Source organism: Mycteria americana, chromosome 1 (genome assembly GCF_035582795.1).
Source record: "Mycteria americana isolate JAX WOST 10 ecotype Jacksonville Zoo and Gardens chromosome 1, USCA_MyAme_1.0, whole genome shotgun sequence".
Lineage (NCBI taxonomy): Eukaryota > Metazoa > Chordata > Aves > Ciconiiformes > Ciconiidae > Mycteria > Mycteria americana.
In genome coordinates, this window is record NC_134365.1 from 77,469,262 (window position 1) to 77,487,792 (window position 18,531).

The following is an 18,531-nucleotide window of genomic DNA, read 5'->3' on the forward strand; positions in this document are numbered from 1 at the left end:
TTTTACGTTTATTATGAAAGTGATCTTAACAAAAGTTTTATTACATGCTTCATTTTGAGCTTTGACATAGAAATCAAAGCTATTAATATACAGAGGCAAAAGGAAATGTATTTTCTTATAAGGTACATTTACAACAACATTTTCTACTACAAATCTGACAGTATTGTTAAAATATTGGTAAAGCTTAGACCACTGTATTTTATTTTCTAAGTATCAAATTTTGTACAGTTATTCACTATCTTTGCTCTAAACTATCATGGTACATTTCATATGGAAATAGCTGTTTGTACATAATTTACATTGGTAATAAAGCTTAGAAGTCCCAGCAGCATCTACAAGGGTTTAGTTCAAAATGTCACTCTTGCCCAGTGATTTACACAGAGCAAATTGGTGCAGAAACCAATATTACACCCCAGGTATTTTCCCCCGAAATCTAGTCTACCAGAAATTCCTGCTTAACAGATGATGGACGTGATCACAGTGAACTTTATGCAGGTGAAAATACCACTGACCTCAGTGGCACTTTTGCCTAAAAAAGGCTCTATGATCCGATCCGATACAAGGTTGTATCACTTCCACTGCTACCTAGGAGCACAGAGATACCATACCTTTCCTGTCTTTATACTATAGTTGGGTGTAATCTTTTGAATTCCCTTTTATTTCTGAGTTTTGTGTTGTTTCTTATCCTAACAATGGAAGAAGAACTAGCACTAACTTTAAAATACATCTTCTTTCTATGTTATGAAAACGGTAAGCACTTCAGAATGACACTTGAGGGTCAATTCTATGAAAGTTAGCAGGTTAAATTGCCCCAGAAAACTCCTCCTATGATGCCAGTGAGACTGCAGAAATAACGGGAGCAGTAATCTGGAAGGATGAATCTGACTACTGACCACACGCACCCCAGTCTCCTAAAGTACCTTTTTGATCATCGTGTTGAGTATCTGCTGCTGTCAATGCAAATTAACGGCCTTTCTAAGGTATAGAAAATAATATTTACAAAATAATTTTAATTAAAAAAGTAACAAAAACAAACTCTAAAAAAGATATTTTCACAATCATTAAAATAAAGTTTAATTAAGCAAAGCCACTTCTTTTTCTAGATATTGAGAAATTCAGCTAAAATTGAATTGCAGTTGTTTGTATATCTTTAAACTTGTTATCTCTGCTTTCTGAATACAGATGGTTTAAATTATTACATCTAAAGGTACTTCTGTACATTTTACTCTTGTATATTACATATTAATTTTATAGATTAAAAGCTTAGTGATGAAACAGAATAAATAAATGAAATAAGAAACTGGAATCGTATATATGCAGATACTTAGATAACAGTTTTTTGACATTAAGAGTTTATTTCCCAGTCTGTTTCTATTCAGATGAAAAATGTTACAATAAAACATGAGAATTCTCTCTGAACCCAAGTCCCACACTGAGGAATAAGTTCATATTACCACACAGAAATTTCCCTTCTTCCATAAATTCTCATGGGAGACAAAAGTATTTTTTTTTCCCCAAGTGCTTACAACAGTCTCTCATCCTAGAAAACTATTTCATTAAAGTCTCAAAGCATTGAGAGTCTACAGAGCTTCTCCAGTTACTACCATTCCTGTCAATCAGTGGTTTTAAACTATGAAAAAAATGCAACTACTTGAACTCATGACACAGGTACAAGTAACTGCGTGTGTTGCTCATTCCCATCATCGGAAAAGGGAAAATCGAGACCCCTGCGGTGGCTGAGAAATTTGCCACTGGCTTCGGTTGTTGAAGATTTCACTCCAGCTTCTTTTTTAAGAGCACTCAAAGGTGTTTAAAGTCCAGACATGGGAACTGTCACAGAGCAGTTAGGTTTTGCTGGCAAAGACCCGTCAGCAGTTCCTGTGTAAGAATCATACCGCTACTTTTCCTCCTGATGTTTGTAACTTGTTATCCGCAAGATTAAACCTGGGTTGTTTAGAGATAAGAGTGGCCTGAGAAATTTGAATCTGTTGGGCACGCTTACAAAGGGGCGTGAGGTGGGGGTTGACTTTCCTCTTTGAACGTTTAATGCATGTAAGCATGTTTCTTGTTCATGTGGCATCACCCTTGCCTTCTGCTTACAGGCAGAGGACTACAGGTGAGCTGTGCTCTTTCAAAACCAGCTGACAACTCAGAACGCGGACTCTCTGAAAACTCTGCGACCAAGCCTGTATTTATTTAAGCTAGTCTAAAACTAAACTAAATTAAACCTAGCTTACTAGGTAAGCTAGTTTTAAGTAAGCTTACTTACTTTTAAGTAAGCTTACCCTAGTATCAAGCTGATGTGTAGGAAAGATCAATCTAAATCTTTAGTAGTTATAACACACTGTGATTTAACTTTATTCTATGGGGGAGGCACAAAGAGGAAATAAATTTCTTTTCAAAAGTGGTCTTTAGGTAGAAACCTAATGTTTGATGGAGGAAGGAAGGCAGGGCAAGAAAATGGGCTGAAAGAAGACTTCAGCGGCTTTAAATCCAGTTTTGGTGAGCTAAATCTTCAGGCAGAATAAATCTTGCTATTGCAGGCAAGATGCAGGTGGCAATCTATTGAACACCAAATCCTGATGCTTCCTGTACTCAAGCGACACACAGAGGCACCTTGCCCTCGGTGATGACTCACGAGTGCTTTCACGCGCTTTCACACACAACTTAGGGCTTGATTAGCAACTTCTGATTGTTGCAGTTGCCTGGACTGCAGCAGGTATGCAGGCGGTGATTTGGTGGCACATGAGAATGTTTAGGGATGATTCACCATGACCTCACTAAAGATAAGTGCAGTACTTAAAGCAGGAGGAGAGGCTTAAAATGGTAAGTGCTACAGGTGCAGCTTTTAAGCATACAGGCATTTGCAAATTGAAAATATAAAGCTCAGTTTGTGATGTGAAATTGGGCAATCATAAATGGACACTTCTTCAGCCTTCCTGTTCCAACACGTAAACATGTTGTTGCACCTATCCTGCATACAACATGTAATTCTATGAGAACAGATACAGGGCTGTATTTATTGAATATGTTTAAATGCAGTATTTCATGTTTAGGCTAAAAGCCCAAATTTTATATTCTGTGATGTATTGATTCATTTCATGAAGCTGGTTTTCTTAAAGGCAGACATATTGTATGGTTGTATGGTTCTTGTATGGTTTTGATTCCCAAATGTATCTAGGTCTTCTCCGTAGAAGACATTCCTTGTTGTTGTACTGTTATGTATGGTAACAATATGTTCTCTGACTTCTGACAATGAAGACATCCTACACCTACATTAACAAATGAAGAGCTGAGCTCACCTTCTATTTGGTGACTGCCCGCCAGTTTCTGTAACTATAAATCTAGTATGAAAGTCAAAGCATTTTTAACTTTTAGAGCCGATGTAAAAACTCTGTGCTGTTGTACAAATCAGCTGAAATCGGTTCAGACAATCCTATATACCACTTGTCATTACTTACTTCATTAGAAATTTGCACATCCAAGGGCATTTCTATGCAGAGCTGCAAACATTCAAACCTGACTAATTTTCTAAATGTATCACATATGAAACCCCTATATATTCAGAAGCATTTCGCTGTATACTTTTGAAGGCCAAATTATTCTTCTTTCACTGCTTTCAGCAACAAAAAGTCTGCATTTGCTACAGAAGTCCCTGAGCGCCCTGTCCTGACTGTGGAGTCCATGCCCTGACACGGCTCCGGGGAATACGAGCTAACACACACTCTCAGGTTGTCTGTCAGGACGAACTAGACAAAACCCTGGTTTTGCCTAATGTGGTTGTAAGTCAGGGCGAGCTGTACCAGAACTAAATGCAGCTAGTCCCTCCTGTATTCATTCACCTCTCACAGCTCTACCAAGGTCCCGCTAACAGTGGCCACAACGGGGACACGTTCCTCTCGTAGTCGCTCTCTGGTGCTGGATTCCCCATGTAGCTAAGAACCTGGAAAATGTTACGGTGCTGCCAGTGGTTTCTGGACTCGTAAGGCAATCACTTTCAGCCCTGTTCCAGAGAGGAAGTTTGTCCTGCTTGGCACCAGTGTCGGACAGTGGTATTACGTCCAAACGTGTGGGTTGTTAAGCAAAAATTTTAGCAAGGATTTTACTAAACTCACTGCACCGCATCAGGTTCCAAAGTTCGCTTACTGATGTTTGAAATACTAAAGATTGCTGTAAAGAGTTCAGGAAATGAGGAAGTTATTTTTCTCCATATCTTTCATATCTTTTCCTTCATGTCTTTCAGTAGGATGGCTGCAGTCCTGACCCATTCTAATCATTCTGAATAACCTGTCAGACTTTGAAATACTGTTTGCCTGAAGTAGTTTTTTAGCTATAGACTTACACATAACTGAGTACCTAAAAGATTTTTGATTTTTTAAGATTTAATTTTTTTCTACAAATAACTCCCGTTAAGGAAAAAAATACATGTAACTTATTTTTTGTTCCAGGCATGCACTGAATCTAGGACTGATGAGATGTTCTCCTTCAAATGTCCACCTTTAGTAACCCATAATGAAAATTTAATAAAAGTAGTTTCAACATCCTCGCAAAATTTAGGTTTAACAGCCTTTAAAAAAGGACTTTTATGGAGATGTTACCTTTTGAAATGAGGGTTAATATATAAATATATATATATATATTAAAGAGAAAGCTCATCAGAGAAAGACCTAAGATCCATGAGTGAAAAAACTGAGTTGTTAGATCCTAAGTTAAAACTGTTCAGGCATAGAAAGAAAAAAATTATGCTCTTCAACACAAAAGGAAAGAAGGCAAGCAAAATTACAAGATGGCCAAGTAGAAAAACTCAACAGAATACTTAAGGTGTCTCTTAGAAACGGAATATTCAACTGCTTGTAGCCAACAGAAAACAACTTTGTAAATTTAAACAATACTTGCTCAAAGACAACAAAAAGTGTAAGAAGTTAACCACAACCACCCTTAATGTATGTCTTTGAGAGCATACAAGGGTACACTAAACTACAGGGTGGATATGCAAAAAAAAAAAAAGCAGTGAAGCAAAACTTCATGTTAGTCTTTTTCTGAAAGGGTGTTGGCACGATAGTTGATTTCTCCATGTAATAAACTTGTAGGATCAAAAGGGAAAATGATATACAAGAGGAAGGGACTTAAAAGTAAAGAGGCCAAAATACTAATAAAAATAGCTACTCTCTCATCGAAATTAGCTCCTGTGCCAGGAAACAGCAGGAAACACAGGGTTTATCATCATCTTAACCCACCAGTACCTGTCACTCTGTGAGGAAGGCCTGACCACGAGGCTAATGCTTTCTTGCAGACCGTACAATCCCTGCGGTTGATAGGCACCGCAGTTGCAAATTCGTGATAAAAGGGAGCGCTGGGTCTCTGAAGACTACAGGGCCTGCCCTCCAACTCATCTGCAAAACTGTGTCCTGTTCACCCCCTCAGCCCCCTTAGAGTCTGGGTCTGTGACACAGGTATGGTCCTGGCGTCTTAGAGATGGCAGATCCAACAAAAATTCCTCCCTAGTGAGCTCCTCTCACGTATGTTGTCCTCAGGGGTAACTCTGTTGGTCTGCATGTGAGGGGTGCCCAAGGAAGAGGCAATAGGTGACTCTTCACTGGACAGCAGTTGCTTCTTAACTGATGTTCATTTTTCCTGGAATAATGGACAGAAAGAGACTGTCCCAGAGTAAACCATTATCCAGTATTATAAAACTCCAAAAGGCTTCAGTTTGGTGTTAACGGAAGTGACAAGCACTTGGAGAAGTCATTTAATCATCTAAGCAAAGTTACAAATAGATATGAGTAAATAGAGTGTGTGGGAGTAAAGATTTAAGCATGAATAATATTTACAGTAACTAAAGATAACATTACTAATGTACCCACAAATAGAAGTATATATTTATATATTTATATATTGTACTTAATTAGATGCTCTATTAACGGAAAGCAAAACAAGACTACTACCGTTGTTCATTTCTCACCTATCCTATTGTAAATGCCTTCAAAGGGACCAACTGGTGTACGGAAATCCAGAGCTAAATCTGTTTCAGTGAAGTAATTGACAGTGGCAAACCTCTGAAGAAGTTTAGAAGAGGACAGATAGAAACATTAGGGCATGGGACTCAGTCTTGTGTAATTCATAAAACAAAATTATACATCTGTTTCTTTTTTTTTTCTTTCTTCTTTTTCTCCCTTTTGATTTCTAGTTGGACAGAGGTTCTGCTAAGCCACAAATGAGAAATAACAAAATTTAGATTGTTTTGTTTTCTTCTAAAGATTCAAATATAAACTTCAAGTGCAATTCAAAATCCAAGTATTATTTATACTACATACTTCTTTCTACAACAGAACTTATCTGCAGGTAGTTTAATCAGATTTGAATAGATTCTTTCTTTGCTTTGACTAAAGTTATTGTTGATGAAAAATAAAAAGCTAGAAAGAATATTTTCTACATAATGTAATTTCAAACGGAAAGTGAAGATACACTAGTGCAGACACAAATTTGGATCTTCAACTAGATGCACTCAGGGATGGACAATTTTTTTGTAGTAGAAATCCCATTCAGAACATTGGCTTTTAACGATTATAAAACATTATAGGTATTCTTCAATATACAATTGAAAACAAAGACTGCAAAAAAGAGCCTTCAAATTAGCAAATGTTTCTACTGTGGAGGAAAGACAATATTTGACAGGAATGCAAAGTAACCAAAAATTGAATACCACTAGACTATTTGTATGGTCGTAGAAATCTGGAAACTTTTGATCGCAGTAGCTTTATAAATGATCTTGGAAACATCTCTTTGGACTCTTGTGCTGTGTACTTGAAATAGTTTTGTGGGTGTGCCAGTACATCAAAGAGAGCTTTAATCAGTTTCTTGTCCTATGGGAGACAACATATATATTAGATAAAAATAGGGTTTGGATTTAGTGTCTGCACAGCTTTCAAAATTAATGAACAACAGTTGGGGTTTTTTTGCAAAACTTGTTTCTGGGTAAAGCAGTGTAAGGAAACTACTCCATGTTGCTGTGGAGTTTTATACTGATGAATCTTTCTACTGTGCCGGACATTTTTTTGCAATTAGCGTTCCTGGAAGGTCCTGAACTGAGAGGGTAGCAGCTGGGTTAACCACAAACCAGCTGCAGAAGTTAGGCATTAGAATTACAAACTGCCTCTGACTGTCCTTCCAGCCTGTTTCACGCTGTTGTCCAGGGCCTTCCCTCCACGAACAAAAGAGAAGGCTGGTCTTCAGTGATGCTGAGCTCTTTAAGGACCTTCTCCTGTACCTTGGTAAAGCCTCGATTCAGAGCCTCAACTGAGTCTGTGCCTGACCGTACACACTGGAGTTGGGAACTGAGTGACCTTAAAGCTCTAGTGAGAGAATACTGGCAGGGCTGGGGCAGGGATGGCCAGGGGAGCTGGATGTTAAACAGTTCCTGTCCTTCCAAGCTGTACATTTACACGGTTGAATTTTGCTTCCTGAACAGCCTTTTTTCAGTTTTAATTAGTTAGTTATTATAGGTAGCAGCCCAGCAGCCTTCCTCCACAATTCTCTCCAATGTGTTGCTTGTGCCTTTGCAAAACCATTTCAGGGACAGCTTACAATGCTACATTATGATTATGTCTTGTTGAAACAGGACAGTGATTTAGGTAAATACATTTTTTAATGCACAGGAAATTCTAACTTAATGACTCATTTAAATACATGCCAGACTGAGGCTGAAGAAGGCTCTTCAAACAATAGGTTCTTCATTCTTGGCTGACTCATTTTTCTAACATACAATCATGTTAGCATACGCTTCATTTAGTTCCTGATTCAGCAAAGGACGTATGCACCTGCTCAGCCCAGCTGAGCTACTGATTTTGTGCTGCTCCAAATACCAGCATAAACCTCAGAAGACAGAGAATTTAATTTGGGGTCACACTTGAGGTTTAAATATTATGACCCTACCAGGGTAATGAGAACTATCTTGGAAAAATATTTAGTAAAAGGAATTCTTGGTTAGCCTGAGATAAAGCAGAATTTTCTTACCTTTAGAATTTCTTGATGATTTTCTGATGCATATAATCGTCCATCTCGAACAATGTCTTCTATTAGTTGTTGGTAATCCTCTGCAAAATAAAGATCAGTTGAGTGACTGTTTGTGACATCCTTTGGGAGGATAATAGCCAGACATTAGCTAGACCTCCTCTTCAAGACAGAGCTGAGAAATTTCGTATCCAGTTAGTGATTCAGTGTCTCTCAAGCTGCGGTAGTCTAATCTAGTCACATTAATATTCTGTACTGCTTTAGGACAGTAATTTTGAATTATCCATAAAAATACTAACTTAGCCCCAGAAAACTACTCCCTCCAGATAATAATGCTTTGTTATCTGCATTCTAGGGATGAAGAAACAGGGCCAGGGATATGAAATAACTGTCAAAGGTTATACGTGAAGTCAGCAGTCAGGAACAGATCCTTGTTTTCTGCCCTGAGAATAGCTCTCATTTTGATTCCTGAATGACCAGCTTAATACAGATTTTCTCATCATTGACAAAATTGCACTGGTGTTTGGAAAAGAGCTGGACTAACAGCTGCCAAAGGTATCACAGAAAAGTCTTTTTCCGTTAAAACAGAAATAATCCCAAAGTCCAAAACATACAGTTTAATGCATAACTTATATGACAAGCCAGGCTGTTTTAAAATGTGGATTTATGACACTGGTTACTGAAAGGATATTTCTTTTTGCATCACTGTTCCTCTCTGTTGGACTTGTAATTTTATTAATTTATAATTTTCAAAATTGTATGGGTTACCAGCAGGACTTGATGAAGGGGCTTCCTAAAATGCACAGCACTTAATAGCATTCTCATTATGCACATGATAAATGCCAATTAAAAGGAGTCTTGTTGAATTCAGTGGGTTAAGGATTAAGTTTAAAGAATTCTGTGTAACTTGCTGTCCATCCTTAAAGTAGTAGAAAAAGTAATAAAAATAAAATTAGGTATTATTTCAAAGTCTTTGCAACTGGTTTTAAAGTAATTCACTGGATTAAAAATGAGTTGCATCAAGTTTTTCCTCATTCTTCTCTCCCTGTAATCAGTGTAAAAGAGATTTTCTAAAGGACAATTTTCTGTAATTCAGATATAACACAAAGATGGAAAACAATCCCATTCTCACCATCGTAAGTCACATAGGGGACCTGAAATCCTTTGCCACTGTTTCCTTCATTTGACTTGAACTGAATCCAGAGCTTCCTCGATCTTGAGGTAAATGCGATAGGTCTCTCGTAAGTCTGACATGTTTCATATGTAGTAATTGAAGTAGGAGAAGCTGGAAAGAAGGTTAAATAAAGAAATGTTCTTTATAAAATAACTTTTTGCACCCTTCCTGATCCAGAGGTCAGAAATGTCAAATTGATAAGACACTTCTCAGCTGACGTATTCCTGAGAGCAGAAGTTTTTTGTGATAGAAGGGATGTAGTCTTTATCTGTCTATAAGGAGAAGTAAGTTTTTCCACAAAGGTAATGGGAACGCCTCTGTCCCACAGCAAGAAGCTTACATAGACAGTGAGGTGCCAGAGGCAGTTTTTCACATTTATAAAATTACTATGGATATTACTTATTTTGTGTACAACTCTAGCATTGAATTCCAGGGTTCCCATATGCTGGGCCCAGATATGCAAGAACAAGTCAGCTGCACCCCAGGCAGATGTCGTAACCAGCTCCTTACGTGCCCAGTTAGGGGAGTTAGCAATAAACCACTTATCAGAATGTGTGTAGTGATTCTGATCAAAAGACCATTGCACACGAGGAGCTAGCGATCCACAGAACAGTTAACCTGGGTATGACCAGGCCTGTGCTGCGCGTCCAGCATGGCCTTCAGGCGCGGGTTGTGCTGCCCAGATCCCATGGCTGCAGGATAACCTCAGCCAGCTCGTTGTGACGAGAGGAACTTGCAGGCAGCTCCCACTTGGTACTGGTGATTATCCTACTGCGTGGCCTTGCCTTTATCTAAAAGTGCAGCAAGAAGTGCTCATGAGAACATTGTTTCTGTTTGACAGTAGAAATGATAGAGTTGTTTCCTTGTAAGAAAATCCTGTAATAGCTCGAATGACTGAAAGGGCAAAAACTCTTCTATGGACAGGATCTGCCCAGCATGCTGCGTGTGGATCAGAGGCTTGATTGATGCTACACCGCTTATCATTCCCACCATCTAAAGGGATGTAAGATTATCTATACTATTCTCTCCTTATAATGATAGCGTGAATAAATAGCATTTTAAGTGATACCTTACAGAGTCTCAGTGCCTTTCTTACTGGGATCATTATGGACCAGCACCTCCCAGTGCAAAACACCTGGTTGTAGGTTTGAAAAGAAAATGTCATTTCTCTATACTGAAACAGAGCTAATAGCTGGGAACCAGAAAGACCCCCATTTGCCCCTAACATAAGTAACAGACAGACGGTGCAGGATGTCTTCAAATCATTAGGAATGTATCATGAGGCTCCTCTAAGTTGAAATGAATTTCAAACAGAAGGAAAAAATAGCTTCTTACCTAGTTCAAAAAAACACTCCATACCCACAGGATAATTAGGGAAAATAACAAGTGTAACCTAAAACCTGAACTTACTAGGGCTGATTGAACTTTCACCAATGTTGGCAAAAAGAGGCCTTTTGAACTGAATGGGATTTGGATTCTTGAAGTGCAAAAAAGCGGATCTAACTGTATCTCTGGAACTGCCATTGGTTTTTCCACAGTAACATTAGCAGCTGACCGTACATGAACTATGATAAATATTTGTAAGATCTAGTCTTATGATGCCAAACATGCAGTGATCACAAAGCATGACTCTGAAAAACTGCCCTCATTTTCCAGCGTTGTTGTTGTTTTGATACTGTTACTGGTACTTAAGTGGAAGTCAAACTTTTCCCTGATGTTCCTGGCTTTACTCACTGTTGGAACCACAGTTGGGGATTAGAAGGACAACTGATTTGTTTTGCTACAGTAAGTGCTTTGCTTTTAAAAACCTGATCTAGACAGATATAATTTCCTTCCATCTATAGTGAGCAGGTTTCTTCTGATATATTGAGATGTTAACACAAGCCCTCAAGGATAAAAAGTTGTGAAAATCGTTTTAGTAAATAAAATACACTGTTTTAGCAAGTAAAATATGCTGTTTTAAACAAAGCTCCATATAAACAATTGCCTTTCAGGTTTGGTGCTTCTTGGAGATTTAGCAACAGATCACCAGAAGCTGGATGCCTACATAGGATTGAAGAAGGAGTGCATCTCATTGGTGTCTTAACTTCAGAAGTTGTTGAATTAACTTCATCATGAAAGACACAACACAGCCCCCACTCCACATAAAATTGGGAAAACTTTGGATTTCTTGAGGGTGTCAGGTGTACCAACCTGTGTCACTGCCTAGCGTATATAACTGCAGCGTATATTTACTTGCAAAGGCTAAATGAGAACGCAGTTTGTACAGATGACAGGAGATAGGTCGCCCAATATAACTTAGCATTGTTTTGTTGACTTCTAGAGTGGCAGTGATTTAGCCCACATGATAAATGGGCCAGACTGAAGCCCATTAACTGCTTTGTGATTCAGCTAAGTCACTTGAATAATTAATATCACTCTGTTAATTGTTATTGGTACAGTGTTCTGTTTTAACTTGCTGTGCCAGGTCATTCAACAATCCTTTCAGAAACACCAGATAGATGAAGACAGTCGTCCCTTCAATAAGAACTTTCCACTCAGTCAGTTTGCAATAAATATTTATATAACCCATGTCTGGCAACTTACCACTTTTTCTCATTACTAAAACATCACCGCATTCATCTTCAATTGGGAGAAATATCTCAGGTACTACGATGAGTATTCTCCTCTTTGGGGGTGGATTTATATTCCAAATGCATTCAACATTAGCTGGGTAGTCTCCAGGATAGTTGGGCGATTCAATGTAGCCAGTATAATCCCCAAGTTCTCCTCCACAGTGCTGGTCTGTGGAGAAACATAGATTAGCATTTGTGTTTGCTGATTAGCTAATTTGAGGTGTTTTTCTAGATCTGTCAAGAGCAAGTCTAAACTCTTCCTTGTGGCTTTAGAAATGCATACATTCTCCAGCTGCCTCTTTGTTTAGCATGGAAAGCCTTTAAAGGAATACTTGATCTGCAGGGCTGCTCCGACTGATTTGCAAAACCTTAATCTCTGGTGTATAAACTGATTCAACGCTTCATTCCGGCTGCTTTAACATTTGATTAAGAAGCGAACACAGCTAAGTAAACATGATCCCATTGTGGAGGTACCCACACAGTGGTTACCACTGAGACCATGCTGACATGCAGAAGGTATTCTGGTTTAACTTCACTTGGTTTTTAACCTGATTTAGCTGAATGAGTGTGATGATCCTAATAGCCAACCTTATCTTGATTACAGATCTGCCTTGCTTTATCTTAGATTAAACCAGTTAATAAAGAATCTCCATTGATGGATCGGTGTTACTTTCTGAGTTTTCAAAACTCCTATTGAATTTGCCACAGAAGCCTGATTCAGTAGGTTACTTGGGCTTGATCTCTCCAGCCTTACTCACCCACATAAAACTAGATATATGTTTAAATATGTTGCTTAATGCAGGCCTCAAAAATTATGCAAGGTCAGAAATTGGCTTGAAAACAGGGAGTATCTAAGACAGTGAAGAGACAAGGATGGATTTATTTTATAGGAAAATCATCAAACTTCTTCAAGTTCCTTACAAATACCTAATTTACTCAAATTACATTAGAAATGATGAAGGGCTTCAAAGGCACATGGCACATAGTCAGAATAAAAACTTATGACAGACTTGCAGATGAATAGTTAGTTTAGATGACATTACCTAATTATTATAGAGATGTTCTCTTAAATTAGCATGGTAGAGATGAAAATAATTGCTTGCCTAAAAGAACCAGTCATTCACAAAAGATCAAATAAAATTGCACTGGAATTCTTGGGGATATTTAAAATGGTAATTGAAGATAGGAGGCTGAGTACTGCAAAAAAGCCTATGAGAAGATTTCACTGTCATGAATTCACTTGCATACCTGGCAATTGCGGTATGCATGACCACATCTCCTAGTATTTTATAAATTATTATAAAATGGCAGTTACTCTGATAGAAGATATTGTGCTCTACAGAGACATGAGGAGTATGCATCACTGCAAGACAACTTACAGGATCTGGGAAACCAAAATCTCTGTAATTTTAACTTGTATCTGGCACTCTGCCAAATTACACTAAAGCTAAAACAATCATATGCATCAAGTGCATATGCATCTTCCATTTTTTTTTCTCATTGTTTTCCCAATTTTTACCATTCCCTCTGGCAGTAGATATATGCTAACTAGGAAATACAGAATTGAAGTCCAGCCTGACAGATGGGACCTTCAAGTTGCAGTTCAGATCTGAAGATATGCTTCATCTCACAACTAATACAAATCCAACTTACTTTTGCAGTGCGTAACATTAGTGGAGCCATCAAAATCTGTACTTGTGTTCCCAGGGCAGGTGATGCAGTAGTTTTGACCAAACTCAGGCTGGTATGTTCCCACAGGGCATCGGATACATCTGTGTGTTGTGGAGTTGTAGTAGTGTCCAGGAGAACAATGAACTGTAAGGTATGAGGTATATTATTTTCAGAAAGTAGCAATCTTCAGTGCAGAGAGAACTTTCCTCTACCCTGGACATACCTTGTGATCCCTGTTCTGCAATATGCTTATTAGACCATAAAAGGCAAAAAAGATACTAGCTCCCTGTACTTCCCACTACAAAGGACCTTCTAACTAGAATTACGTTCCAAAGACTAGAGCTAAACCCTTACAAACTAGTAACACATGCTACATATGTGTCTCAGTGTATTTTATCCAGTGGTTTCCAATGAGTTTGTAATAAATGGAAGCTGATACATATCTACCTCAACAATAAAAATGCTTTTCACAATAGCAGGAGAGAGGTTTCCATTAGTGTCTGTTTGACAGGGCCAGCATGTTATTCCGGTAACTAAACCAAAATGCATTTGGGCAGATTCCTTCTTCAGCATTTGCACTGGAAGTTGACATTATGGACCACGCAACATGTTGCACACTTACAGTTTCTGCCTAGCCCATTAATAATCAATGCTTAACTTCATATAATTTCTGTAGTGTTTAGTTTTTTTAATTTGCTAAATAAAAACATACAGGACTTGAAGGCTAAAGCATTGTCTGATGCAAGTTTATCTTATTTCTTGCCAGCAGTGGGGCTGATTCACTTATCAGTTGCAGCGCTGACTCTGTACCTGCCTGTGGTAACTTCCAAAGATGACCATAAAGCCTGTTCAGTCTCCGCAACCTTGGGAGATCATTCCTAGTTTACAGATTTCCTGACCATTTAATTTAATCACACACCGTGTTTCTACGTGCAGTGACTAGGTTTGTTTTAGAGCCTTTCAAAGCCCCTTGGCATTGAAGATTACAAACAAAAAGGCAAGTAGCAGGAATAGGAATCGTGGAAAGATTTTAAATTCACCTTTGGTTTCGCAGTCTTGAAAGGAAACAGCACCTTCATACTTGGTCACAAGCCCACCGCCACATGGAAAGCAGAGGGTCCTTCCTGGTTCAGGCTGGTATGTACCAAGAGGACAGACTCTACAAGGTTTAAAACCATCTGAAGAATAGTGCCCAGGAGAACACTGCCCTAGAAATTGAAAATTATCATCTATAGTAGTGAGCTGACTTTTCTGGAAAAAGTATAAAACCCACTAGTAGTTAGCAATGCTTCCTTCAACTTAAACATGTGACATCAAGACAGCTGTAGATCAAATTCTAATCTTACCTGCTGATTTTATATTGTTCCTGTAACTGCTTCCTAAAAACAACACCTGTAAATACAACTAGTTTCTTAATAAGCTCTTTGCTACCTATGTATCTGTTTGGTTTTTTTAGCAAGGGCTCTATTAAGATGTTGTTAGAATACTTTGTACTTTCATGAAGTCTTTCATCTGAGAATTTCAAAGCACTTTGTAGGAAAAAATGAAACTTTGCACCATATCTATGAAGCAAGTAATTGGTTTTTTTATATCTCCAATTTATAGATGTGGAAACAGTAGATCTTGGGATTTACCAGACTGGATGGGACCAGTCCAGCACCCTGTCTATGAGAATAACTGACACCAGCAGCTTTCCAGGTTGCTGTGAAAACTAGTGCTTGTCAGAAGCTCTTCTGCCAGAAAACGGTGATTTGTGTAAAGCAAAGCACTTTGTGAATGAGTCTACTGACAGATACAAGGTAGTTTCAAAACTTGCTCTCCAGGCAATTTCCAATAGGCGTTTGTTTGGTTTGGTTCTTGCTAGCTTGAGTACTTTACTCCTTGGCAACCTACCTGAGAATCAGGATGTCAAGTTTTTCAAGATTATGGCATTAATGTGTATCTTCACACCAGCCCAGCCTGGGAGACCAGCACTTTGAGATGTTAGGTGTTCCCTGAGGTTGCCTAATCCCAATACTTTGTAATTTATCTTCCCTGAGAACTGAACAGCAGGCAGAAACAACTGGCTTGAAAACCTGAAAGTTTTGAGAGCTCTAGGTGGGGTTGGGGTCTCTTAAGAACCCTGATACTTGCTGGAAAATGTTGGGGGCATCCAGCATCTTGGGTACTTGGCACTTTGGATGAACTAGAGCTCCTGAGCAAAGGCAAAGTTCAAGTTCTGCCCCCACAAAAGGCAAACCTCCTATGGACAGCTGGCTGGAATATGACTGTACAAGCTGGCTGTTGTGACACAGACCTCTGAGAAATATTATGATATTATTAATTTGAAGACAATTCTGCTATCGTTTTTGTAGCAAAACTGATCCATCTGGTCTGGTCCAACTGGTCACTGGACTTTAACATGAAGGCAGTTAATGAAGAGTGGATTTGCATCTGGATTTTAGTGTGAAAATTAAGTACTTGTGAAGTGTGGCTTACAGACATTCTTTTAAAGAAGCGGTGCAGTTGGGTTTTAATACTGCTAAGTACCCAATGCTTTCAGCACTAATCTGTCTCAGTCTTTACCTGTATATAAGAATGAGCTAACTTGCTCTCTTCTTGCCTTCTGTATTGAAATTGCCAACAAAATCAATCTGAGGTGACTTCCCTGAGAAATGCCCCAAATGACTAGGTTTCCTAATTGTGTTTTGGCCTTGTACCTACATGGATCGCATGTAACTTAAGTATCACAGCATCTTACTCACTTGCAGCTACAATATAGAGTTCTAACGCAACAGGCACTTAAAATCTCTTACATACTTGTTGTATGTGCCTGACCTGTAGGGGTGAGGATTTCAGTCATAGCTTATTTGTTACTGCACAGGCATTACTGCTCCAGAAGATATGATGCAAAAATACTATTGGTTACAGGTGGTGAGTACATTTCTGACAAAAGCTGTGTTCATCAAAATACACTGTTTCATGACACATGCTGACACATTTTGTGGAGACATACTGATTTTGATAAGATCTTTGATAGGGAGATTTACGAAGTCCAAAGCATATTCTCTCTTGCCACTTTCAGAGAAAGAGAAAAGGGGAGAGTTGAGCAGAAAAACAGACTGTTGTGATCTGACAGCAAACATTTTGAGACAGATCCACTCTGCAAAAATAATCAGAAGGGTTTCTTCTTGTTGTTGTGCAGAACAATAATTCAAATGCAAGCCTTGAAACAAAACAGTCTTTTTCATCTAGTAGTTGTGCTGCTTTGGTCAGTATACTATATTCAACCTTTATAAACTCAGATTTTATTTTGATTATCTATTCTTGTTGGATTTTGGCTAAATACAAGTCAACATAACAAAGATGCACAAGAATTTCAAGAATCTTTCTGTGATAGTTGCTTCATACAGTAAATCAGCAAAATCTACCATATGTTTGGACTGGAGACATCAGTTATTTTTTTATTCAGTGGATGGGGAAAAAGCAGCAGTTTCCCAAGTGTCATTCATTGTGGGTTCACTCTAGATATCCTTGAAGAAAGCATTAATGTAAATTACATGGATGAGTTTTAAAGTTAGAACTTGTATAGCAGATAGGACAGATTTCTTTCAAAGTCAAATAATGTATCTGCTATAAACTAGATTTTGCTCATCTGTAATGAAATAAGGTAAAGAAAATAATTACAGTTGTGTCTTAAAACCTTATCTTGATCAAGTTACAGTAGAAGCATTAACAAACTGAACTTCGCAGCTTTCTTCTGAAACTAGGTATTATCATCATTATAATCTAATTTATATATCATGAAACTGAGTCAGAGATGCTACATCACTTGCCAAAAGCTACAGTGAATTCAAGCAGCATTGAAACTTGCAGTCATTAGCTCTGAGTCCAGGTTACAGACTCCTGCAGCATAACTATCTCAAAATTATGATTGCTGCCGATTAGATCAGATAAACTGCAACTCATGCAAAACATTAAATCAGCAGGTTCATTAGACTCACTAATACCAGTCCAAAGTAATCCATCCCTTTGGCTCACAATATACCTGACGAGTCCTTACAAGCTGAGGTATGTCCAGATTCCATACCTGACTTGAAGCAAAGTGCTTTGCTCGGCTTTCTCATTTCCATACCGTAACTCACATTGCTGCAGCAGGTCCCATCTTCTTGTCAGCAATGTCAGCGGATGGAACAAGCCAAAACATTTTGTGTATTGCTTGTAAGTGCACAGAGGTTTCTTCTGTTACCTTTACAAGACAGAAGTATGGAAGGCTCTCCCCTCTTTTAGCCTCCATGCCTCACAGGCTGTGTGGCAACACCTAATCCTTTTATAATCAAATTAAACTTGCCTCCACATTCTGACACGTTCCGGGCGCCTGCTACTCCCTGTCCATCGTTACTTGGGCAAGGCTCACAGGTAAGTTGACCTTCTGTGTCTTGGTATGTTCCTGGTGAGCAAGGAACGCACTGATTATGTTCTCCGCTATAAAAGGTGCCCGTGCTGCAGGTAACTGAGAAAAGAAAAGGGGAATCTACATAAGGACTTTCATTTTGATCACATCATTTGCCTTTATATCAAACCTTTAGAGAAGATGGATCTCTTTGGCCCCAGTATTATAGTGGCATATGTTTTGCAGGTGTTAGTCCAGGATCCTCACCTGATGTAAACAGGCCCATCTCCACTGCGGTCTAGGTCAATTTACATCAGGAAGAGGTCCTTCTTCTATTGTTTAAGCATTAAATGGCATTGTACTGCACTGAAGCATTTATCAGACATATGTTGTTAACAAAGCTGATGCAGTCTTAAAACAGTATATTGCAGTTTAATTAAGGCAGTGGTGCATAACGTATGGGAAGTAATGTGAATTTTTAGTTTACACTAGGTGCATTTATGTGTTGGTTTTATGGAAGACGACTACAAAAAGTCTGTCGCCTGAGATCAGTTCTAGAGATTTCTCTAAGGGCAATCTATCCCATGTAATATTTTATGTCTCTTGACACTCAAATACCCCAACTGGAAAGCGTTTTAAATATAGATATGAATCCACATGCTTTTCTTGCTGCAACAAAGCACATAACT

General features: G+C 38.5%; 1 protein-coding gene across 4 annotated transcripts in view; it reads right to left on the reverse strand.

Annotated features, from left to right (window-relative positions):
• Nucleotides 1–18,531, reverse strand: part of SCUBE1 (signal peptide, CUB domain and EGF like domain containing 1) — a 220,980-nt gene continuing 202,449 nt past the window's right edge. For all 4 annotated transcript variants that reach the window (XM_075507209.1, XM_075507200.1, XM_075507192.1 and 1 more), the window contains 7 exons: nt 17,801–17,962; nt 14,511–14,678; nt 13,453–13,614; nt 11,771–11,968; nt 9,143–9,295; nt 8,014–8,093; nt 1–6,863 (listed from right to left, as the gene is read on the reverse strand). In XM_075507209.1, the coding sequence (XP_075363324.1) occupies nt 6,711–6,863; nt 8,014–8,093; nt 9,143–9,295; nt 11,771–11,968; nt 13,453–13,614; nt 14,511–14,678; nt 17,801–17,962 (1,076 nt within the window). In that variant the 3' untranslated portion in view covers nt 1–6,710. The remainder of the gene's footprint in view (nt 6,864–8,013; nt 8,094–9,142; nt 9,296–11,770; nt 11,969–13,452; nt 13,615–14,510; nt 14,679–17,800; nt 17,963–18,531) is intronic.